This window comes from Theobroma cacao, chromosome 10 (genome assembly GCF_053813885.1).
Source record: "Theobroma cacao isolate CCN51 chromosome 10, ASM5381388v1, whole genome shotgun sequence".
NCBI classification, from domain to species: domain Eukaryota; kingdom Viridiplantae; phylum Streptophyta; class Magnoliopsida; order Malvales; family Malvaceae; genus Theobroma; species Theobroma cacao.
In genome coordinates this window covers 24,566,536-24,580,826 of record NC_142648.1, presented here as the reverse complement: position 1 = coordinate 24,580,826, position 14,291 = coordinate 24,566,536, and the positions used below count along the sequence as shown (strand labels likewise).

The following is a 14,291-nucleotide window of genomic DNA, read 5'->3' as shown; positions in this document are numbered from 1 at the left end:
AAAAATTCAGGTGGAATCGGATTCATTGCTAGTTATTAAAAACTTAACCAATCCGAGTTCCTCTTTGAATCCAAATGCTCATCTGCTCATTGTATAAGTTAGCTTCTTCAACAAGTTGGGAGTGCACAATAGCTCATGTTTATTAGTCAGTGTATCGATTGGCTAATTACAGGTAATGATAATTTACATTTGATTTTTCATCAATTAGTATTATTAATTGCGTTTCTATTTACAAATATTTTGAATGTTTGATGAGCTGAAATGCAGTTAGTTTACATATTTTATTCCCTTATATATAAAAAAAAATTAATCCTATTATTTAATTATTATTATGGATAAAAATCCAAAAATTGTTCAAGAAGATAGTTTTGTCCTTGTGCAAATTTATTTGAAATTTGTTTATAATAAACTAAAATCGCACACCATGTTGACAACGTCACAAGGGCCGTTACAAAAAAGAAAAAGAAACGCAACAGCCGTGGTTCGCGGAGAAGCGAGACTTCACTCCCATGCAAGCAGTTCCTTCTCCCTCTCGTCCTCAGCCATTCCTATGTATTTCGAATTTGTCCTAAATTCTTTTTAACATTCAACTTATTAGCATCTGATTTCTGATGGATTTTATTTTATTTTTTTGAAATTATGTTGATCGTAGGATTGCATGCATAATATATGGTGGTGGGTTCAATTATATTCAAATCATCTTGTTGTTGTTCCTGCTCGGAACCGAAACCCCCAAAATCAAAAACTTGTAATCGTCAGATAATTTCTTTTCTTTTGTTGCCTTAGTTGAGTTATATTGAAATTTCTTTGATTTATGAAATGCAGTTAAGTTAAGAGTCCATCTTGATGATGCAGGCTGAGGAGAAAATCGGGGAAGGGGAAGATAAAGAAGACAAAGGTATTCCTCAAATTATATAAATTTTATCTTTTCCTTTTGCTATTTAGTAAGGAAAGGATGGACTAAATAATAAATGGAATGAACTGGGAGGCAGTATTTCTTTGGCTTGGATTTCTATTTGATTTTACCATTTTCTTTTTTTTTTTAACTTATTAACCACTGCCTATCTTAGCTATTCTGGAAAGCTTTTTGGAACTGAGACCCCAAAAATCAAAACCTTCGAATTGTCATATAATTTCTTCAATTAATTGAAATTTCCTTGAAATATGAAATGCAGCTGAGCCTGAGTCCACCCTGGTGATGCAACCTGAAGAGAGAACCGGTGAAGGAGAAGATGTAAAAAACAAAGGTATTCCTTAAATTATATAATCCTCTTTTCTTTGTGTCTATTTAGTAAGGAATGGATAAGATAGACTAAAAACTGTAACAGACTAGGAGGTCGTATTTTTTTTTTTTAGGATTTCTATTTGATTGTACCCTTTCTTTTACTTATTTATCACTGCCTGTCTTAACTATTTTGGAACTTAATTTGTGTACTAATTTTCATTGATTTTTTTAATTGATATTGTTTTATGCTTTAACAGAAGATAATATCAGCTAAGACTCCGGTTGTTTCTCAAACACTTATGGGATTAATCTTTCTCTTTATAGGACTAAAAAAGGGTATGTTTTATATGATTCTTTTTGTTGCTTTCAGTTTTTCAAGTGTACGTAGTTTGTTCTACTCTTTTGAAACTGGTTGTTGACACTTCATTGCTGCATCTTATACAACCACAGTGGTACAGGGTAAGCTTGTCAGAGATTAAGGACCGTGATGAGCAGGTAGCTTTACTGCTAGACGTGCTTAAATGGTAAGTGCAAGTCTTTCTTTCGCTTGACTCTAGTTTTATGATGGGTAAACTCCATATATACCCATATGGCACTTTGTGATTTTTTTTTCCTCAATTAGCTCCTTGTGGATAAGTTTTATTTACAGAGGGGTTATGTCGATAATTTCCTTCAAAAAATTACAAAAATACTTGAAGAGGATAAGTTTGAATTGAGGATACTTTGGTAATTTTTCTTTGAAATTAACAAGATAATCCCTTATGGGAGCAAAACTTATTAACAGAGTGCTAATTGAGAAAAGCAAATTACAAGGTGCAATGTGGGAAAAGTTGAAACCAAAAGAGGTGTAGGTGGAGTTTATCTCTTCTATGCTTATGAATTAAATTATTTGCTATTAGATGAATGATACAATTTTATGCTTTCTTCAACAGTGATAAGTCTGAACTCCATTCTATTTATCGATACTGTAGTATCTTTTTGTTTTAAGTTTGGGTGACATATGCAGAGGCTCAAAAATTCCATGTTAGATCCCTCAGTTTGCTCCCTCTTTTCAGCTTTCCAACAGGAAAAAGAACCTCTGCATTAAAGTTGACTCCCCCCATTTTTTTGCTTTTGGTTTTAAGCGTTGGAAGAAGTTGGGTATGTTGAGATTGTTCCACCGAGTGATGATGTGCAGTCTGCAAAACGTACCAAGTCTGGAATTTTTGAGGCTGGACCAAAATTGAAGAAACAAAAGCTTAGGCTAGGTATGCTTTATCTACAGTTGTTTTGCCCTTCGGTTTATCTTGTATGCTGTTTGTTGAAAATGTGAGATATATATTATGCTTGTGGCAGGGAGCATACTCTCGGAGCGGAGACAAAACAAAGAGAAATGGAGGTATAATGAAGGTATGCCTGACATGACATTGAATTATTTGGATATTTTGTATTAATCTTGCATTCTACTAGGTGTGATATTGAAATGTTTGATTGCTCATGTTTTGGAACCCTTGGAGTGTGTGCATGAGAGAGGGATATGCATTGACAATAAGAAATGAGAGAAATGAAAAGTAGTCAAGTTGGCTTTTAAGAGAACGATGACAATGACCAAGAGGCTGGTTTGAAAAGAAAGTTACACTGATGGTTACATTTAGGGATATTTGATGTCTCCTTGGTCAACATTATCATCACACATTACAGTGGAGGTGCAAATAATCTTACGGTGGGAAGCTACCTTATTTACTGGTATTTGTGCACTCTCATTTGGGGTATTCATATGATGTGGAAGTTCCTGTGACCCAGCATTTATTAGTTTTTGGTCTGCTCAATTGCTCAATTAAGCTTTAATCCCAAACTAATTGGTTTGGCTAGATGAATTTGTTTTCTTCATTCTGCTCACTTAAGTAGCCAAACTCTTGTTGGGCCAAACTCTTGATTTGTGGCTTCGAACCATGATTTATTAGCTTTAGATGCTACAGTGAAATCATGGCCTGCCGCATAAAGCAACTTTTCTTTTTTGAAAATGAACTAATTTTTAATGTTTTCATTGTAAGATTAGGTGGATACTGTGTTTCTTAAGGCGGTTAAAGTGGGAATTCATAGAGTTGATTGAGTTATTTAGTATAACTCTTTAGAGTCTTGTGATTTTCTTTTTGAAGTCTCACTTTCACTCACTGTAAACAGATTTGGAGCAGGAGGCTAAAATAGAGGATTCAGAAGAGGAAGACTTGTTAGGTAGCACTTTCCACTCATGTTATAAGATTATTGATTTCTTTTGTTCCCCTTTCTATGTTGCTTATGTGTTTGTGGTTTTTGGTGGTTTTTACCTCTTACAATTTTGGAACTTAATTTTCTTTGTTCTTTTTTTTTTTTTAAAATTCCGTTTACAGTGGATGGATGCATCAGTGATTACAGTGGTTCCTCTGATGACAGATACGAGAGTTATTATTGGTTTGATGAGTTTGGGAAAAGGATTTGTTATATCTCTTTGTTGCTTTGAATTTGTGAGGTGTAAATAGTGATGTCAAGTTGTCTTCTTGTTTCTACTTTTAAAAGGTGATTTTGCTCTTCCCGACCTTTTCCTGCAATTCTCTCAACTTGGCAATGGAAAACTGGCTTTCACTATTTAGGATCCGTAAACAATTTGTGAAAAGATTCATTGCTCAAGTAATAAAAGAATGCATATCAACGCTTTAACCAAATGATATATGAGCTTCATTTCGAACTTTTAATAGGTTCTTATTGGTTATATTTATTGATTAAGGTGTAGTTTGTTGAGTTTGTACCATTTATGCATAATGCAAATTTTCACATCATTCACTTTCATTCCTCATGTTTTCAAAGAGCATGTTATTGACATTAGCCTCATTACTGTATGTTATGGAATGGCAGTGGTACAAAGTATGCTTGGTAGATGACAAAACAGAGGATGATCAGGTAGCTTTGCTGCTAGACGTGCTTAAATGGTATGCAAAAAGTCTTTCTTTGCTTGCCTTTATTTAAATGATAGATTGAATTGTATGCTATATTGAAATGTTGTGCTTTCTGCAGCAGTGACCAGTCCGAAATTCACTCTATTTATAAGTATCACACTCCTGATCTGTTTAAAGCTCGCATGACCGAGGAAGAGGCCGATGGCGTTGCTGGTTGGTTCCTCTGCCCTATCTTCTTGACTTTCCCATTGGACAAAATACCAGGGTTAAAGTTTGTTTTTTCCCCATATTTTTTGAGGGTCCGGAGAAGTTGAGTTCGTGGAGCCACGTAGCTACGCCATATTCCTTAATTAGGACCTAGGCTGTCTTGCGAGTTGATGAAAGTGACCAAGAATGTCTCAAATTTTATTACTAACTAATATTCATAGCATTGAATATATACTGAAGGTTATCTATAAAGTTTGCATTTTAACCTAAATTATTTGGACAACATAGAGTTTTATTCTCCTTATTCGTATCTTTGAGTGCTTACATTTTTTTAAGCACTTAAACCGAATCTCCTCCAGCAAAGAATACCTTTGTCTTGGTCGTAAATCTTCAATGTAGATACTCGTAGCCAAGTTTTGCAAATCTTGTTATGATCTCTTGCACCTCTTCTACATCAAGAACTGGCATTAATTGGATTATCATATAAACCTTATAACAAATCCTTCAAATAGAGAATGTGTACGTCTGTGTGTTAGGGATTATGCTCTCTATCTCAAGTACATTATGATCTGAGCGGCACTCAGGTGGATGCTTCCACGCAAGCCAGTTCAAAAGGATCGATTATATTTGAGTAGGCACACATTATAGTCACAAGTTAGTTTGTGAAATGTACTAGTAAAATCATAAGGCATAGTGAATGTTATATGTGCAACTATTAATCCCACAAAAAGGAAAAAATCTCATAAAAAGGAAAAATTTTTTAATAATAATGAAAAGAGTATAAAGAAATTGAAAATATAAACGCATCATCGTTGGGCCATAAGGGTAGCAGACATTCTATTCCGTTCACGGCCTACATTAAATTTCTTTCGTCAAGTTACATTTGGGTTACTAGATTAATCTAATTGGTGATCAAGCAATTAGAAACATTAAACACAGAATTAAAATAAACAACTGATATTTCATTGAAAATAAGCAAAAAAGAGATAAAATATTCAAATTACATGTTAAGTTCAATTACAATTTTAGATAAAAAAAATTAATTCATACTGAAAAATAAAAATATAATCCAAAGAAAATGAACCCTTGTAACAATTCAAGAAAAACTAAAAGTAAAAAGAGAAGAACACAAAACTAAAGATTTATCAAATCTTCAATCTTCAATCTCCAATCTTGTCAATCTTTCTTGCTTTCTTGGTTGTTCTGTAGCCACTTGTCTTAAGAGAAAACCTAGTAAAAACCTCTCCTTTAATTGCTCTGAAAGTCTCTTTTATAGCCTCCAAAAGACCTAATTCTGCTAAAATTCAGAAAAGGAAAGCTTGGATTTTGGAACCGGGTGCTACAACCTTGCTCCTCGGGTGCCGTGGCTTTGCTCCTCCGAGCGCTGCGGCCTTACCTCTTTGGCACTGTGGTGCCGTGCTCCCTAGTCCTAGTGTGGGACTTTGCAGCATCAGGGCACTGCAACCTTGCTTTCCTCAAGGCCGCGGCCTTGCTTCTTTATGCTGCTTTGTGCAGAATTTGCTGCAGTCTAGCTTCTTGCGACACGATTTTTACCTTTTGCTGATCCGATCTGGGAAACATAGTAAACATAAAAGTTGTATCCCTATCTCTTATCTGTCCAATGGCTAAAGAATTATATCCATTGGATTTTTGGAATGAAAGTTATGCTCGAAATACTACAGTATGTACGAATAAAGTTATCACTATACGCGTAAATAAAATTTTTTCATCAAATTTTCTACAAAAGCAATAAAATATATCTGAAATAACTAAACTTAATTTCAAAGCAATTTAAATAAAATTAAATTAAAATAACTTAAACTAAACTACTCAACATGTGTTTGAACTTAAACAAAAAAGCAACTAAAATACTTAATTTCGAACCTAAAATTTCAATAACTTAGCTACTTAAGTATTTAAAATGTGACAAAATAACTCTATGTAATAGGGTTATCACACCTTAAACTTAATATTTTATTAGTTCTCGAACAAAACATAAAATAAAAAGAAATAACATAAATTAAAAAGCATAACTAACTAGAAGTAGGTTGCACCAAATCAATGATCTCCTTTTCATTTCTTCGTAAGTTATCCCCTATTCTCAATTCAAAGCATAACATAAATATCATTTAAGTTCACGTTTCAATTCAAATGCAAGTTCATCTTTAAATGGATTTCCGTGTATGTGTGCAATCTTTTTACCAAGAACACCATGTCGTCCGAATAAGTTTATGCTCGTACAAAATTTAAATTAGTACTAGAGTTTCATATGTTTGGTTTTCATTTCTCTCTCCACTAATATAAACTTTATAACAAGATTATAATTTTATATAATAAAATAAGATATATATTAAAGGGTGTTTTCTATAATGCATTTTTTCAACAACTTTAAAAAATTATATATTAATAGTATACTGTTTAAATAAGTCCCTAAACTATTTAAGAACATTCAAATAAGTTTTTTTTTTATTATGTTCAATTAAGTCTTTATATTTTTATTTTAAGTTAAATAAACTAACTACTGGTTGACTAATTGCTATTATTTAAATTGTCACTTGTCATTTTATATTTATATACATTAATGTGGAGGGTGAAAAATATCACAAAATCATATTATCATATTAAATTAGTATGTCATGTTATTATTAATTATGATACGTCAATATGTCATGTCATCATCAATTATAAAATATTAGTATGTCAAGTCAACATACATGGCATATAATAACAAATGGTATTTGTCTAAGTCAATCATTAGTCATAAGCGCTTATTCGACTCAAAATAAAATATAAAAGTTTATTTAATTTAAAATAAAAATATAAAAGCTTAATTAAATGTAACAAAAGTATAAAAACTTATTTAAATTATTTTAAATAGTTTAAGTATTATTTTAGATATTATGTCAATTTTCTTTTATTGAAAATCCATGCATAGTCAATAATATGCATGGTCAATTAAAATAAAATTTTAACCTAAAAAGCATATTTATAAAGTGAAGGAAGTTTCTTATTTATAAACTCAATACGCATTCAACTTTTACTAACATGAGATTCATTATACATTCTCCGATCTTGTAATTTATAATATTTGTAATTAAATTAATATTATATATTTAGATCATCAAATTAACCCTGTTATTGGTTAACCCAATTAATTTACGTCATAAATGCATGATTACCTAAATAATAAAAAATTAAATAAAATAGCACCCATGTTTACGAGGTGACAAGGGCCATTATATATATATAAAAAAAAAGCAGCGCAACAGCCGTGGTTCGTGGGGAAGCGAAACTTCGTTACCATGCAAGCAGTTCTTTCTCCGTCTCATCGTCAGGTTTCGCTCCTCAGCCTTCCCTACGGTTTCGAAATTGTCCTTAATTCTTTTTAACTTTCAAATCATTATCATCTGATTATGGATTTGATTTGATTTGATTTGATTTTTTAAATTTTGTTTATCGTAGGATTGCATTGCATCGCATGCATAATATAATGATGGTGGGTTTCAATTATTGTTAATTTCAAAGCATCTTGTTGTTGTTCTTGCTTGCAACCGAAACCCCCAAAATCAAAAACTTGGAATCGTCATATAATTTCTATTCGTTTCCTGCCTTGGTTTGTTCCATTAATTGAAATTTCTTTGACATATGAAATGCAGTTGATGGTGCAGCCTGAAGAGAAAATCGGGGAAGGGGAAGATAGAAAAGACAAAGGTATTCCTCTAACTATATAATCATCCTCTTTTCTTAATGCGTGTAACAGACTTTTTGGGAACCAAAGCCCCTAAACAATGTAACAGACTTTTTTGTCATCTAATTTCATTTCGTTGTTTTTTTTTTCTTTTGCTGTCTTAGTTTGTTCAATTAATTGAAATTGCTTTCACATATGGAATGCAGTTGAGCTGGAGTCCTCCTTGGTGATGCAACCTGAAGAGAAAATCGGTGAAGGAGAAGATGTTAAAAACAAAGGTATTCCTTAAGTTCTATAATCCTCTTTTCTTTTTGGCTATTTAGTAAGGAATGAATAAGATGGACTAAAAAATGTAACAGACTAGGAGGCAGTATTTTTTAGGTTAGGTTTTCATTTGATTTTACCCTTTCTTTACTTATTTTTTGCTACCTGTCTTAACTATTTTGGAACCTGATGTGTGTATTAATTTTCATTGATTTCTTTTTTACATCAATATTGTTTTATGCTTTAACAGTAGATAATATCAGCAAGGACTCCTGTGGTTCCTCAAACAGTTATGGGACTAATCTTTCTCTATATAGGAATAGAAAAAGGGTATGTTTTATATGATTCTTTTTGTTGCTTTCAGTTTTTTCAAGTGTAAGTAGTTTGTTTTGTTCTTTGGAAACTGGTTCTTGGACTTCATTGCTCCACTTTATGCAACCACAGTGGTACAAGGTAAGGTTCTCAGAGATGCATTACCGTGATGAGCAGGTAGCTTTGCTGCTAGACGCACTTAAATGGTAAGCGCAAGTCTTTCTTTCACTTGACTCTAGTTTCATGATGGGTAAACTCCACATATACTCTCTGTGGTTTTAACTTTTTTCCATATAATACTGTAATTTTTTTCTTAATTAGCACCATGTGGATAAGTTTTATTTTCTAAGGGGTTACATCCTTAATTTCCCTCGTAAAATTACAAAAATACTCTAAGAGGTTAAGTTTGAATTGAGGGTATTTGGTAATTTTATCAAGCGAAATTAGCAAGATAATCCCTTGTCGGAGCGATAACTTAATAAGAGGGCACTGATTGAGAAAAATCAAATTATAGGGTGCAATGTGGAAAAAGTTGAAACCAAAAGAGGTGTAAGTGGAATTTACTCCTTTTATGATTATGGATGAGTTATTTGCTATTAGATGAATGATACAATTTTATGTTTTCTTCAACAGTGATAAGTTTGAACTCCCTTCTATTTATCGATACCGTAGTATCCGTTTGTTTGAAGCTTACATGTCATATGCTGAGGCTCAAAAAGTCCGTGGTTAGTTCCCTCACTTTTCTCCCTCCCTTTTCAGTTTTCCCCCAGGAAAAAGAACCTTTGTGTTTAAAGTTGACTCCCTCCCCCCCACCCCCTTTTCTTTTCTGTTTTGGTTTTAGAGTTGGAAGAAGTTGCGTATGTTGGATTGGTTCCAATGAGTGACAATGTGCAGTCTGCAAAACGAACCAAGTCTGGAATTTTTGAGGCTAGACCAAAATCAAAGAAACAAAAGCGTAGCCTAGGTATGCTTTATCTACAGTTGTTTTGCCCTTCTATTTATCCTATATGCTGTTTTTTGAATACATGAGATCTATATTATGCTTGTGGCAGGCAGCATACTCTCAGAGCGGAGACAAAACAAAGAGAAATGGAGGTATAATGAAGGTATGCCTCACGTGATGTTGAATTATTTGGATATGTCGTATTAATCTTGCATTCTACTAGGTGTGGTATTGAAATGTTTGATTGCTCATGTTTTAGAATCCTTTGGTAATTTGTGTCTGTTAACGGGGGAATGTTGGTGTGTGTGCATAAGAGAGGGATATGCAATGACAATAAGAAATGTGAGAAAAGAAAAGTAATCAAGTTGGCTTTTAAGAAAAGACCGACAATGACCAAGAGGCTGGTTTGAAAAGAAAGTTACAATGATGGATATTTGACGTCTCATTGGTAAACATTGTTGTCACACATTACAGTTGAGGTGCAAATAATCTTAGGATTGGAAGCTATATTATTTACTGGTATATGTGCACTTTTGATGGGGGTATTCATAAGATGTGGAAGTTCATGTAGCCCAGCATTTGTTAGTCTTTGGTCTGCTCCATTGCTCAATTAAGCCTTAATCCCAAACTAACAGGTGTGGCTTGATGAATTTGTTTTCTTCATTTTTCTCACTTAAGTAGCCAAACTTTTATTTGACTTCAGGCCTTGATTTATTAGCTTTAGGTGCTACAGTGAAATCATGGTCTGCAGTGTAAAGCCACTTTTTTCTTTTGATAATGAACTAATTTTTAATGTTTTCATTGTAAGATTAGGTGGATACTGTGTTTCTAAGGGTTGTTAAAGTGGGAAGTCTTAGAGTTGATTGAGTGATTGGGTATAACTCTTTAGAGTCTTGTGATTTTCATTTTGAAGTCTTCCTCTTTCACTCACTGTAAACAGATTTGGAGCAGGAGGCTAAAATAGAGGATTCCGAAGAAGAAGACTTCTCAGGTATCACTTTACACTCATGTTATAAAACTACGGATTTTTTTGTTTTCCTTTCTCTGTTGCTTATGTGTTTGTGGTTTTTGGTAGTTTTATCTCTTACATTTTTGGAACTTAAGTTTGTGTTGTCTTATCATTGATTGATGGTTCTCTCCTTTGTTCTTTTTTTTTTTAATAATTGCATTTACAGAGGATGAATGGAGCAGAGATTACAGTGGTTCCGATGACACATACGAGGGTTATTATGGTTTTGATGAGTTTGGGAAAAGGGTTTGTTATATCTTTTTGTTACTTTAATTTGTGAGGTGTATGTAGTGACATTGAGTTGCCTTCTTATTTCTACTCTTAGAAAGTGATTATGCTCTTCCCTGCCTCTTCCTGCAATTCTCTCAACATGGCAATGGAAAATTGGCTTTCACTATTTAGGATTGGGTTGTCAAATATTATTCACTGTTTGTGAGAAATTCTTTGCATCAGTAAACAATTTGTGAAAAGATTCATTCTTCAAGTAGTAAAAGAATGCATATCAAAGCTTTAACCGACTGATATATGAGTTTCATCTGGAGCTTTTAATAGGTTCTCGTTGGTTATATTTATTAAGGTGTAGTTTGTTGAGATTATACCATTTATGCATAATGTGGATGGTCACATCATCTGCGTTCATTTCTCATGTTTCAAAGAGCATATTATTGACGGGAACCTCATTGCTGTACATTATGGAATGGCAGTGGTACAAAGTATGCTTGTCAGATGAGAAAACAAAGGATGATCAGGTAGCTTTGCTGCTAGACGTGCTTAATTGGTATGCAGAAGTGTTGCTTTGGCTTGACTTTATTCAAATGATAGATTGAATTACATGCTATATTGAAATGCTGTGCTTTCTGCAACAGTGACCAGTCTGGAATTCGTTCTATTTATGTATATCATACTCTGGATCTGTTTAAAGCTCGCATGACCGAGGAAGAGGCCGATAGAGTTGCTGGTTGGTTCCTCTATCTTATCTTATTGATTTTCCCCTGGGACAAAATACCTATGTGTTAAAGTTTGTTTTTTTAGGGTTGGGAGAAGTTGAGTTTGTGGAGCCACTAAGTTATATCATAGCCCTTGATTAGGACTTAGGCTATCTTGCAAGTTGATGAAAGTGACCAAGAATGTCGTGTAATCATTTTCATGTTACGTATTAGTATTGGACTTGGAACTACTTGTATTTAATGGGAATGTCTTTTGAAGTTACTAATTTAGTGGGAGGCAATCAAGAAAGTGTCCCAAAGGTTTTCAAGACTGTATTTGAATGTTATATAAAATAGTTATATCGTATTAGATATTTCTAGCCAAGATTTCACATCTAATTATCATCTCTTGCACTTTTACTAAATCAAGAACGACCTTAATTGTATTATCATTAAGACTTGAGAGATTTCTTGTGAATATTTATAGACAATATTAGCATGTGTAAATTATCTTTTTTGATCACTTAAGGTAGTGTGAATAGTGAGTCACTAATTTAATTAATTGCTTATTAACAAAACATTATTTTTTCACTTGATTAGTTAAAATTTTTAATTAATTTAACTAATTTAAAAAAACCATAAATTTCTAATTTAATTAATTGATTAATTAATAATACACGATTCTTTATAATTAGTTTAATTATGTAATTAATTTCCTAAACCTTGAATTAATTTAAATAAATAAGTTGCAATTGGCAATGGAAAATTAATTAATTTTATAAAACGACTTTCCGCGACTTTCTGCACTAGCTGTAAACAAGAAAGGCAAATTGTACGAGAGTTTAGGGAGCGGGTTGATCATAGGTGGCTCTGGAAAATTGAATTGCAACGACAACTATTTGGTTGGGAATTTCAGCAGTGGACGAGTTTATGGAGTCATTTAAGGCAGCATACCCTGCGTGAAAGTTTGCATGATAAAGTAATTTGGAAGGCTATCATGAATGGAACATACACATCCAATCCTTTTACAAAAAAAATACTTAAATCACACGGGGACAAGAATGAGTTGTGGAAAAGGATATGGATGGGCTTGGTGCCTTAAAAGAGTTGAGGTCATTTGTGTGGCAACTAATGTGGAGGAAGGTAGCAGTGAAGGAAGAATTAGCTAAAAATGAACAAAAAGAGGACTGCTAGATGATGATCAAATTATGTGCCCACTTTGCAATAAAAAACAAGAAACCACTAACCACCTGTTTCTCACTCGTGGTGAATCTTGGAAGATTTGGTGTATGTGGTGTGCGAAATGGAATGTGAATTGGGTAATATCACCAGATCCTCAGTCAGCTTTTATGGTATATATAGTGATCTATGTCTTCTTATAATGATCAATTTAATCTATGGTTAATTACTTTCTACGTTATTATTTGGTCATTGTGGAAATTCCGTAATGACATTATTTTTAATGGTAAAGAGTAGGATGTGTTACAGTGGTATGAGATTGTGAATTGGCCTCAACTGAGGATATTCATCATAGTCCTAACTCCTGACATTGTGAAAAGAGTAAAAGGACTTAAAATAACTAGATAGGAAACCAGATGAATTGGCCCTCCAAATGGATGGATGAAATTTAATGTGGATAGGGCTTCATTGAGAGGAACAGGTGAGGCTAGGATTGGAGGAATCATGAGAGCTAGTGATGGTACGGTTATAGTAAGGTTTTCTAAGTCTCTGGGCATTCCGGATTCAAACATGGTAGGAGCGATGGCTATTAGAGAAGCTTTCCTCATTTTGTGTAATCGTTTCCTCATGTTGTAAATCGTATAGATTATGGATAGAGAGTGACTCAATGAATACGATGTTTTGGATCAAAAATCTTGAGGAGGTGCCTTGGAGAATTAGAGACAGGGTGACGAGTATGGAAATTTTGCAAAAGAAGGTCAAACAGTGGAAAGCAAGTCGTCATGTTTTCAGAGAAGGTAATTGTGAGGCAGACAAGCTGGCAAAGGAGGGAATTCGCTCATACAATTGTTGGGAAAAACGGCAGATATTAATTCGGAACAATTGAATGATGAGAACTGAGTTTTCTGTAGAATATAGTGGAACATATATAATGGGAACTGTTTCGGAAATTTTCAAGAACTCTAAAATTGGGAAGAGACTGTAAGCTGCTAGGACACGTTTCCTGATTGAATTATCAACAGATTGATGGGTACACTGTTAATCTGGACTTGGCGGGCTGCATTCCAAAAGATAATACTTGGACAACAACCAATTAATTTGGATGCTCTTTGGTTCCATACGAGTTGTTGATTCCTTTTATTGCCCAAATCTCTCTCGAGATTGTGGGGTTATTATTTTTCTTTTTATTCTACATTTGTACTAATAAAATCCAAAGCCAATTGCAATAAAATTGCTTTTTTTTTTTTGAATAAATGAGATATTATATTAATTTGTTAATTTAATTAATTACTTAATTATAACACATTACTAAACAATAATTAAATAATATTTTTAACTAACTCATTCGCACCTTAAGTACTTTAAATATTTTTTAAATTAAATAATATTACTAATTTAAGTATTTGCTTATTAACTAAAGCCTTTTTCATTTGATTGGTTAAATTCTTTAATTAATTTAATAAAACCTTAATTACTTTAAATAATTTTTAAAAACCCTGAATTTACTAATATAATTAATTGATTAGCTACTAATACATGATTCTTTATAATTAGTTTAATTATGTAATTAATTCCATAAAACCTAAATTAATTTAAATAAAAAATATATTATATAAATTTACTAAT

The 14,291-nt window shown here is 32.9% G+C and overlaps 1 protein-coding gene and 1 long non-coding RNA gene across 4 annotated transcripts; both read left to right on the top strand.

Moving 5' to 3' along the window:
- The first annotated feature begins 439 nt into the window (after nucleotides 1–439).
- On the top strand, nucleotides 440–4,615 carry LOC108663571 (uncharacterized). 3 transcript variants are annotated; one of them, XR_016023143.1, is made up of 12 exons: nucleotides 440–552; nucleotides 653–898; nucleotides 1,176–1,247; nucleotides 1,483–1,561; nucleotides 1,676–1,749; nucleotides 2,158–2,248; nucleotides 2,350–2,472; nucleotides 2,561–2,614; nucleotides 3,389–3,439; nucleotides 3,595–3,760; nucleotides 4,097–4,170; nucleotides 4,256–4,615. It is a non-coding gene; the product is annotated as an uncharacterized LOC108663571 (long non-coding RNA). The 3 variants fall into 3 exon arrangements; XR_016023144.1 differs by lacking the exons at nucleotides 2,158–2,248; nucleotides 3,595–3,760 and having other exon boundaries at nucleotides 4,259–4,615; XR_016023142.1 differs by lacking the exons at nucleotides 2,158–2,248; nucleotides 3,595–3,760.
- Nucleotides 4,616–7,613: 2,998 nt separating this feature from the next.
- LOC18587105 (uncharacterized) lies at nucleotides 7,614–11,802 on the top strand. Its single transcript, XM_088802757.1, has 13 exons — nucleotides 7,614–7,679; nucleotides 8,001–8,055; nucleotides 8,239–8,310; nucleotides 8,547–8,626; nucleotides 8,741–8,814; nucleotides 9,242–9,333; nucleotides 9,450–9,572; nucleotides 9,661–9,714; nucleotides 10,492–10,542; nucleotides 10,727–10,806; nucleotides 11,265–11,338; nucleotides 11,427–11,518; nucleotides 11,593–11,802. Exons 1-13 carry the CDS (start codon nucleotides 7,647–7,649, stop codon nucleotides 11,646–11,648), a joined length of 936 nt encoding a protein of 311 aa, XP_088658883.1. The 5' UTR covers nucleotides 7,614–7,646; the 3' UTR covers nucleotides 11,649–11,802.
- The last annotated feature ends 2,489 nt before the right edge of the window (nucleotides 11,803–14,291 follow it).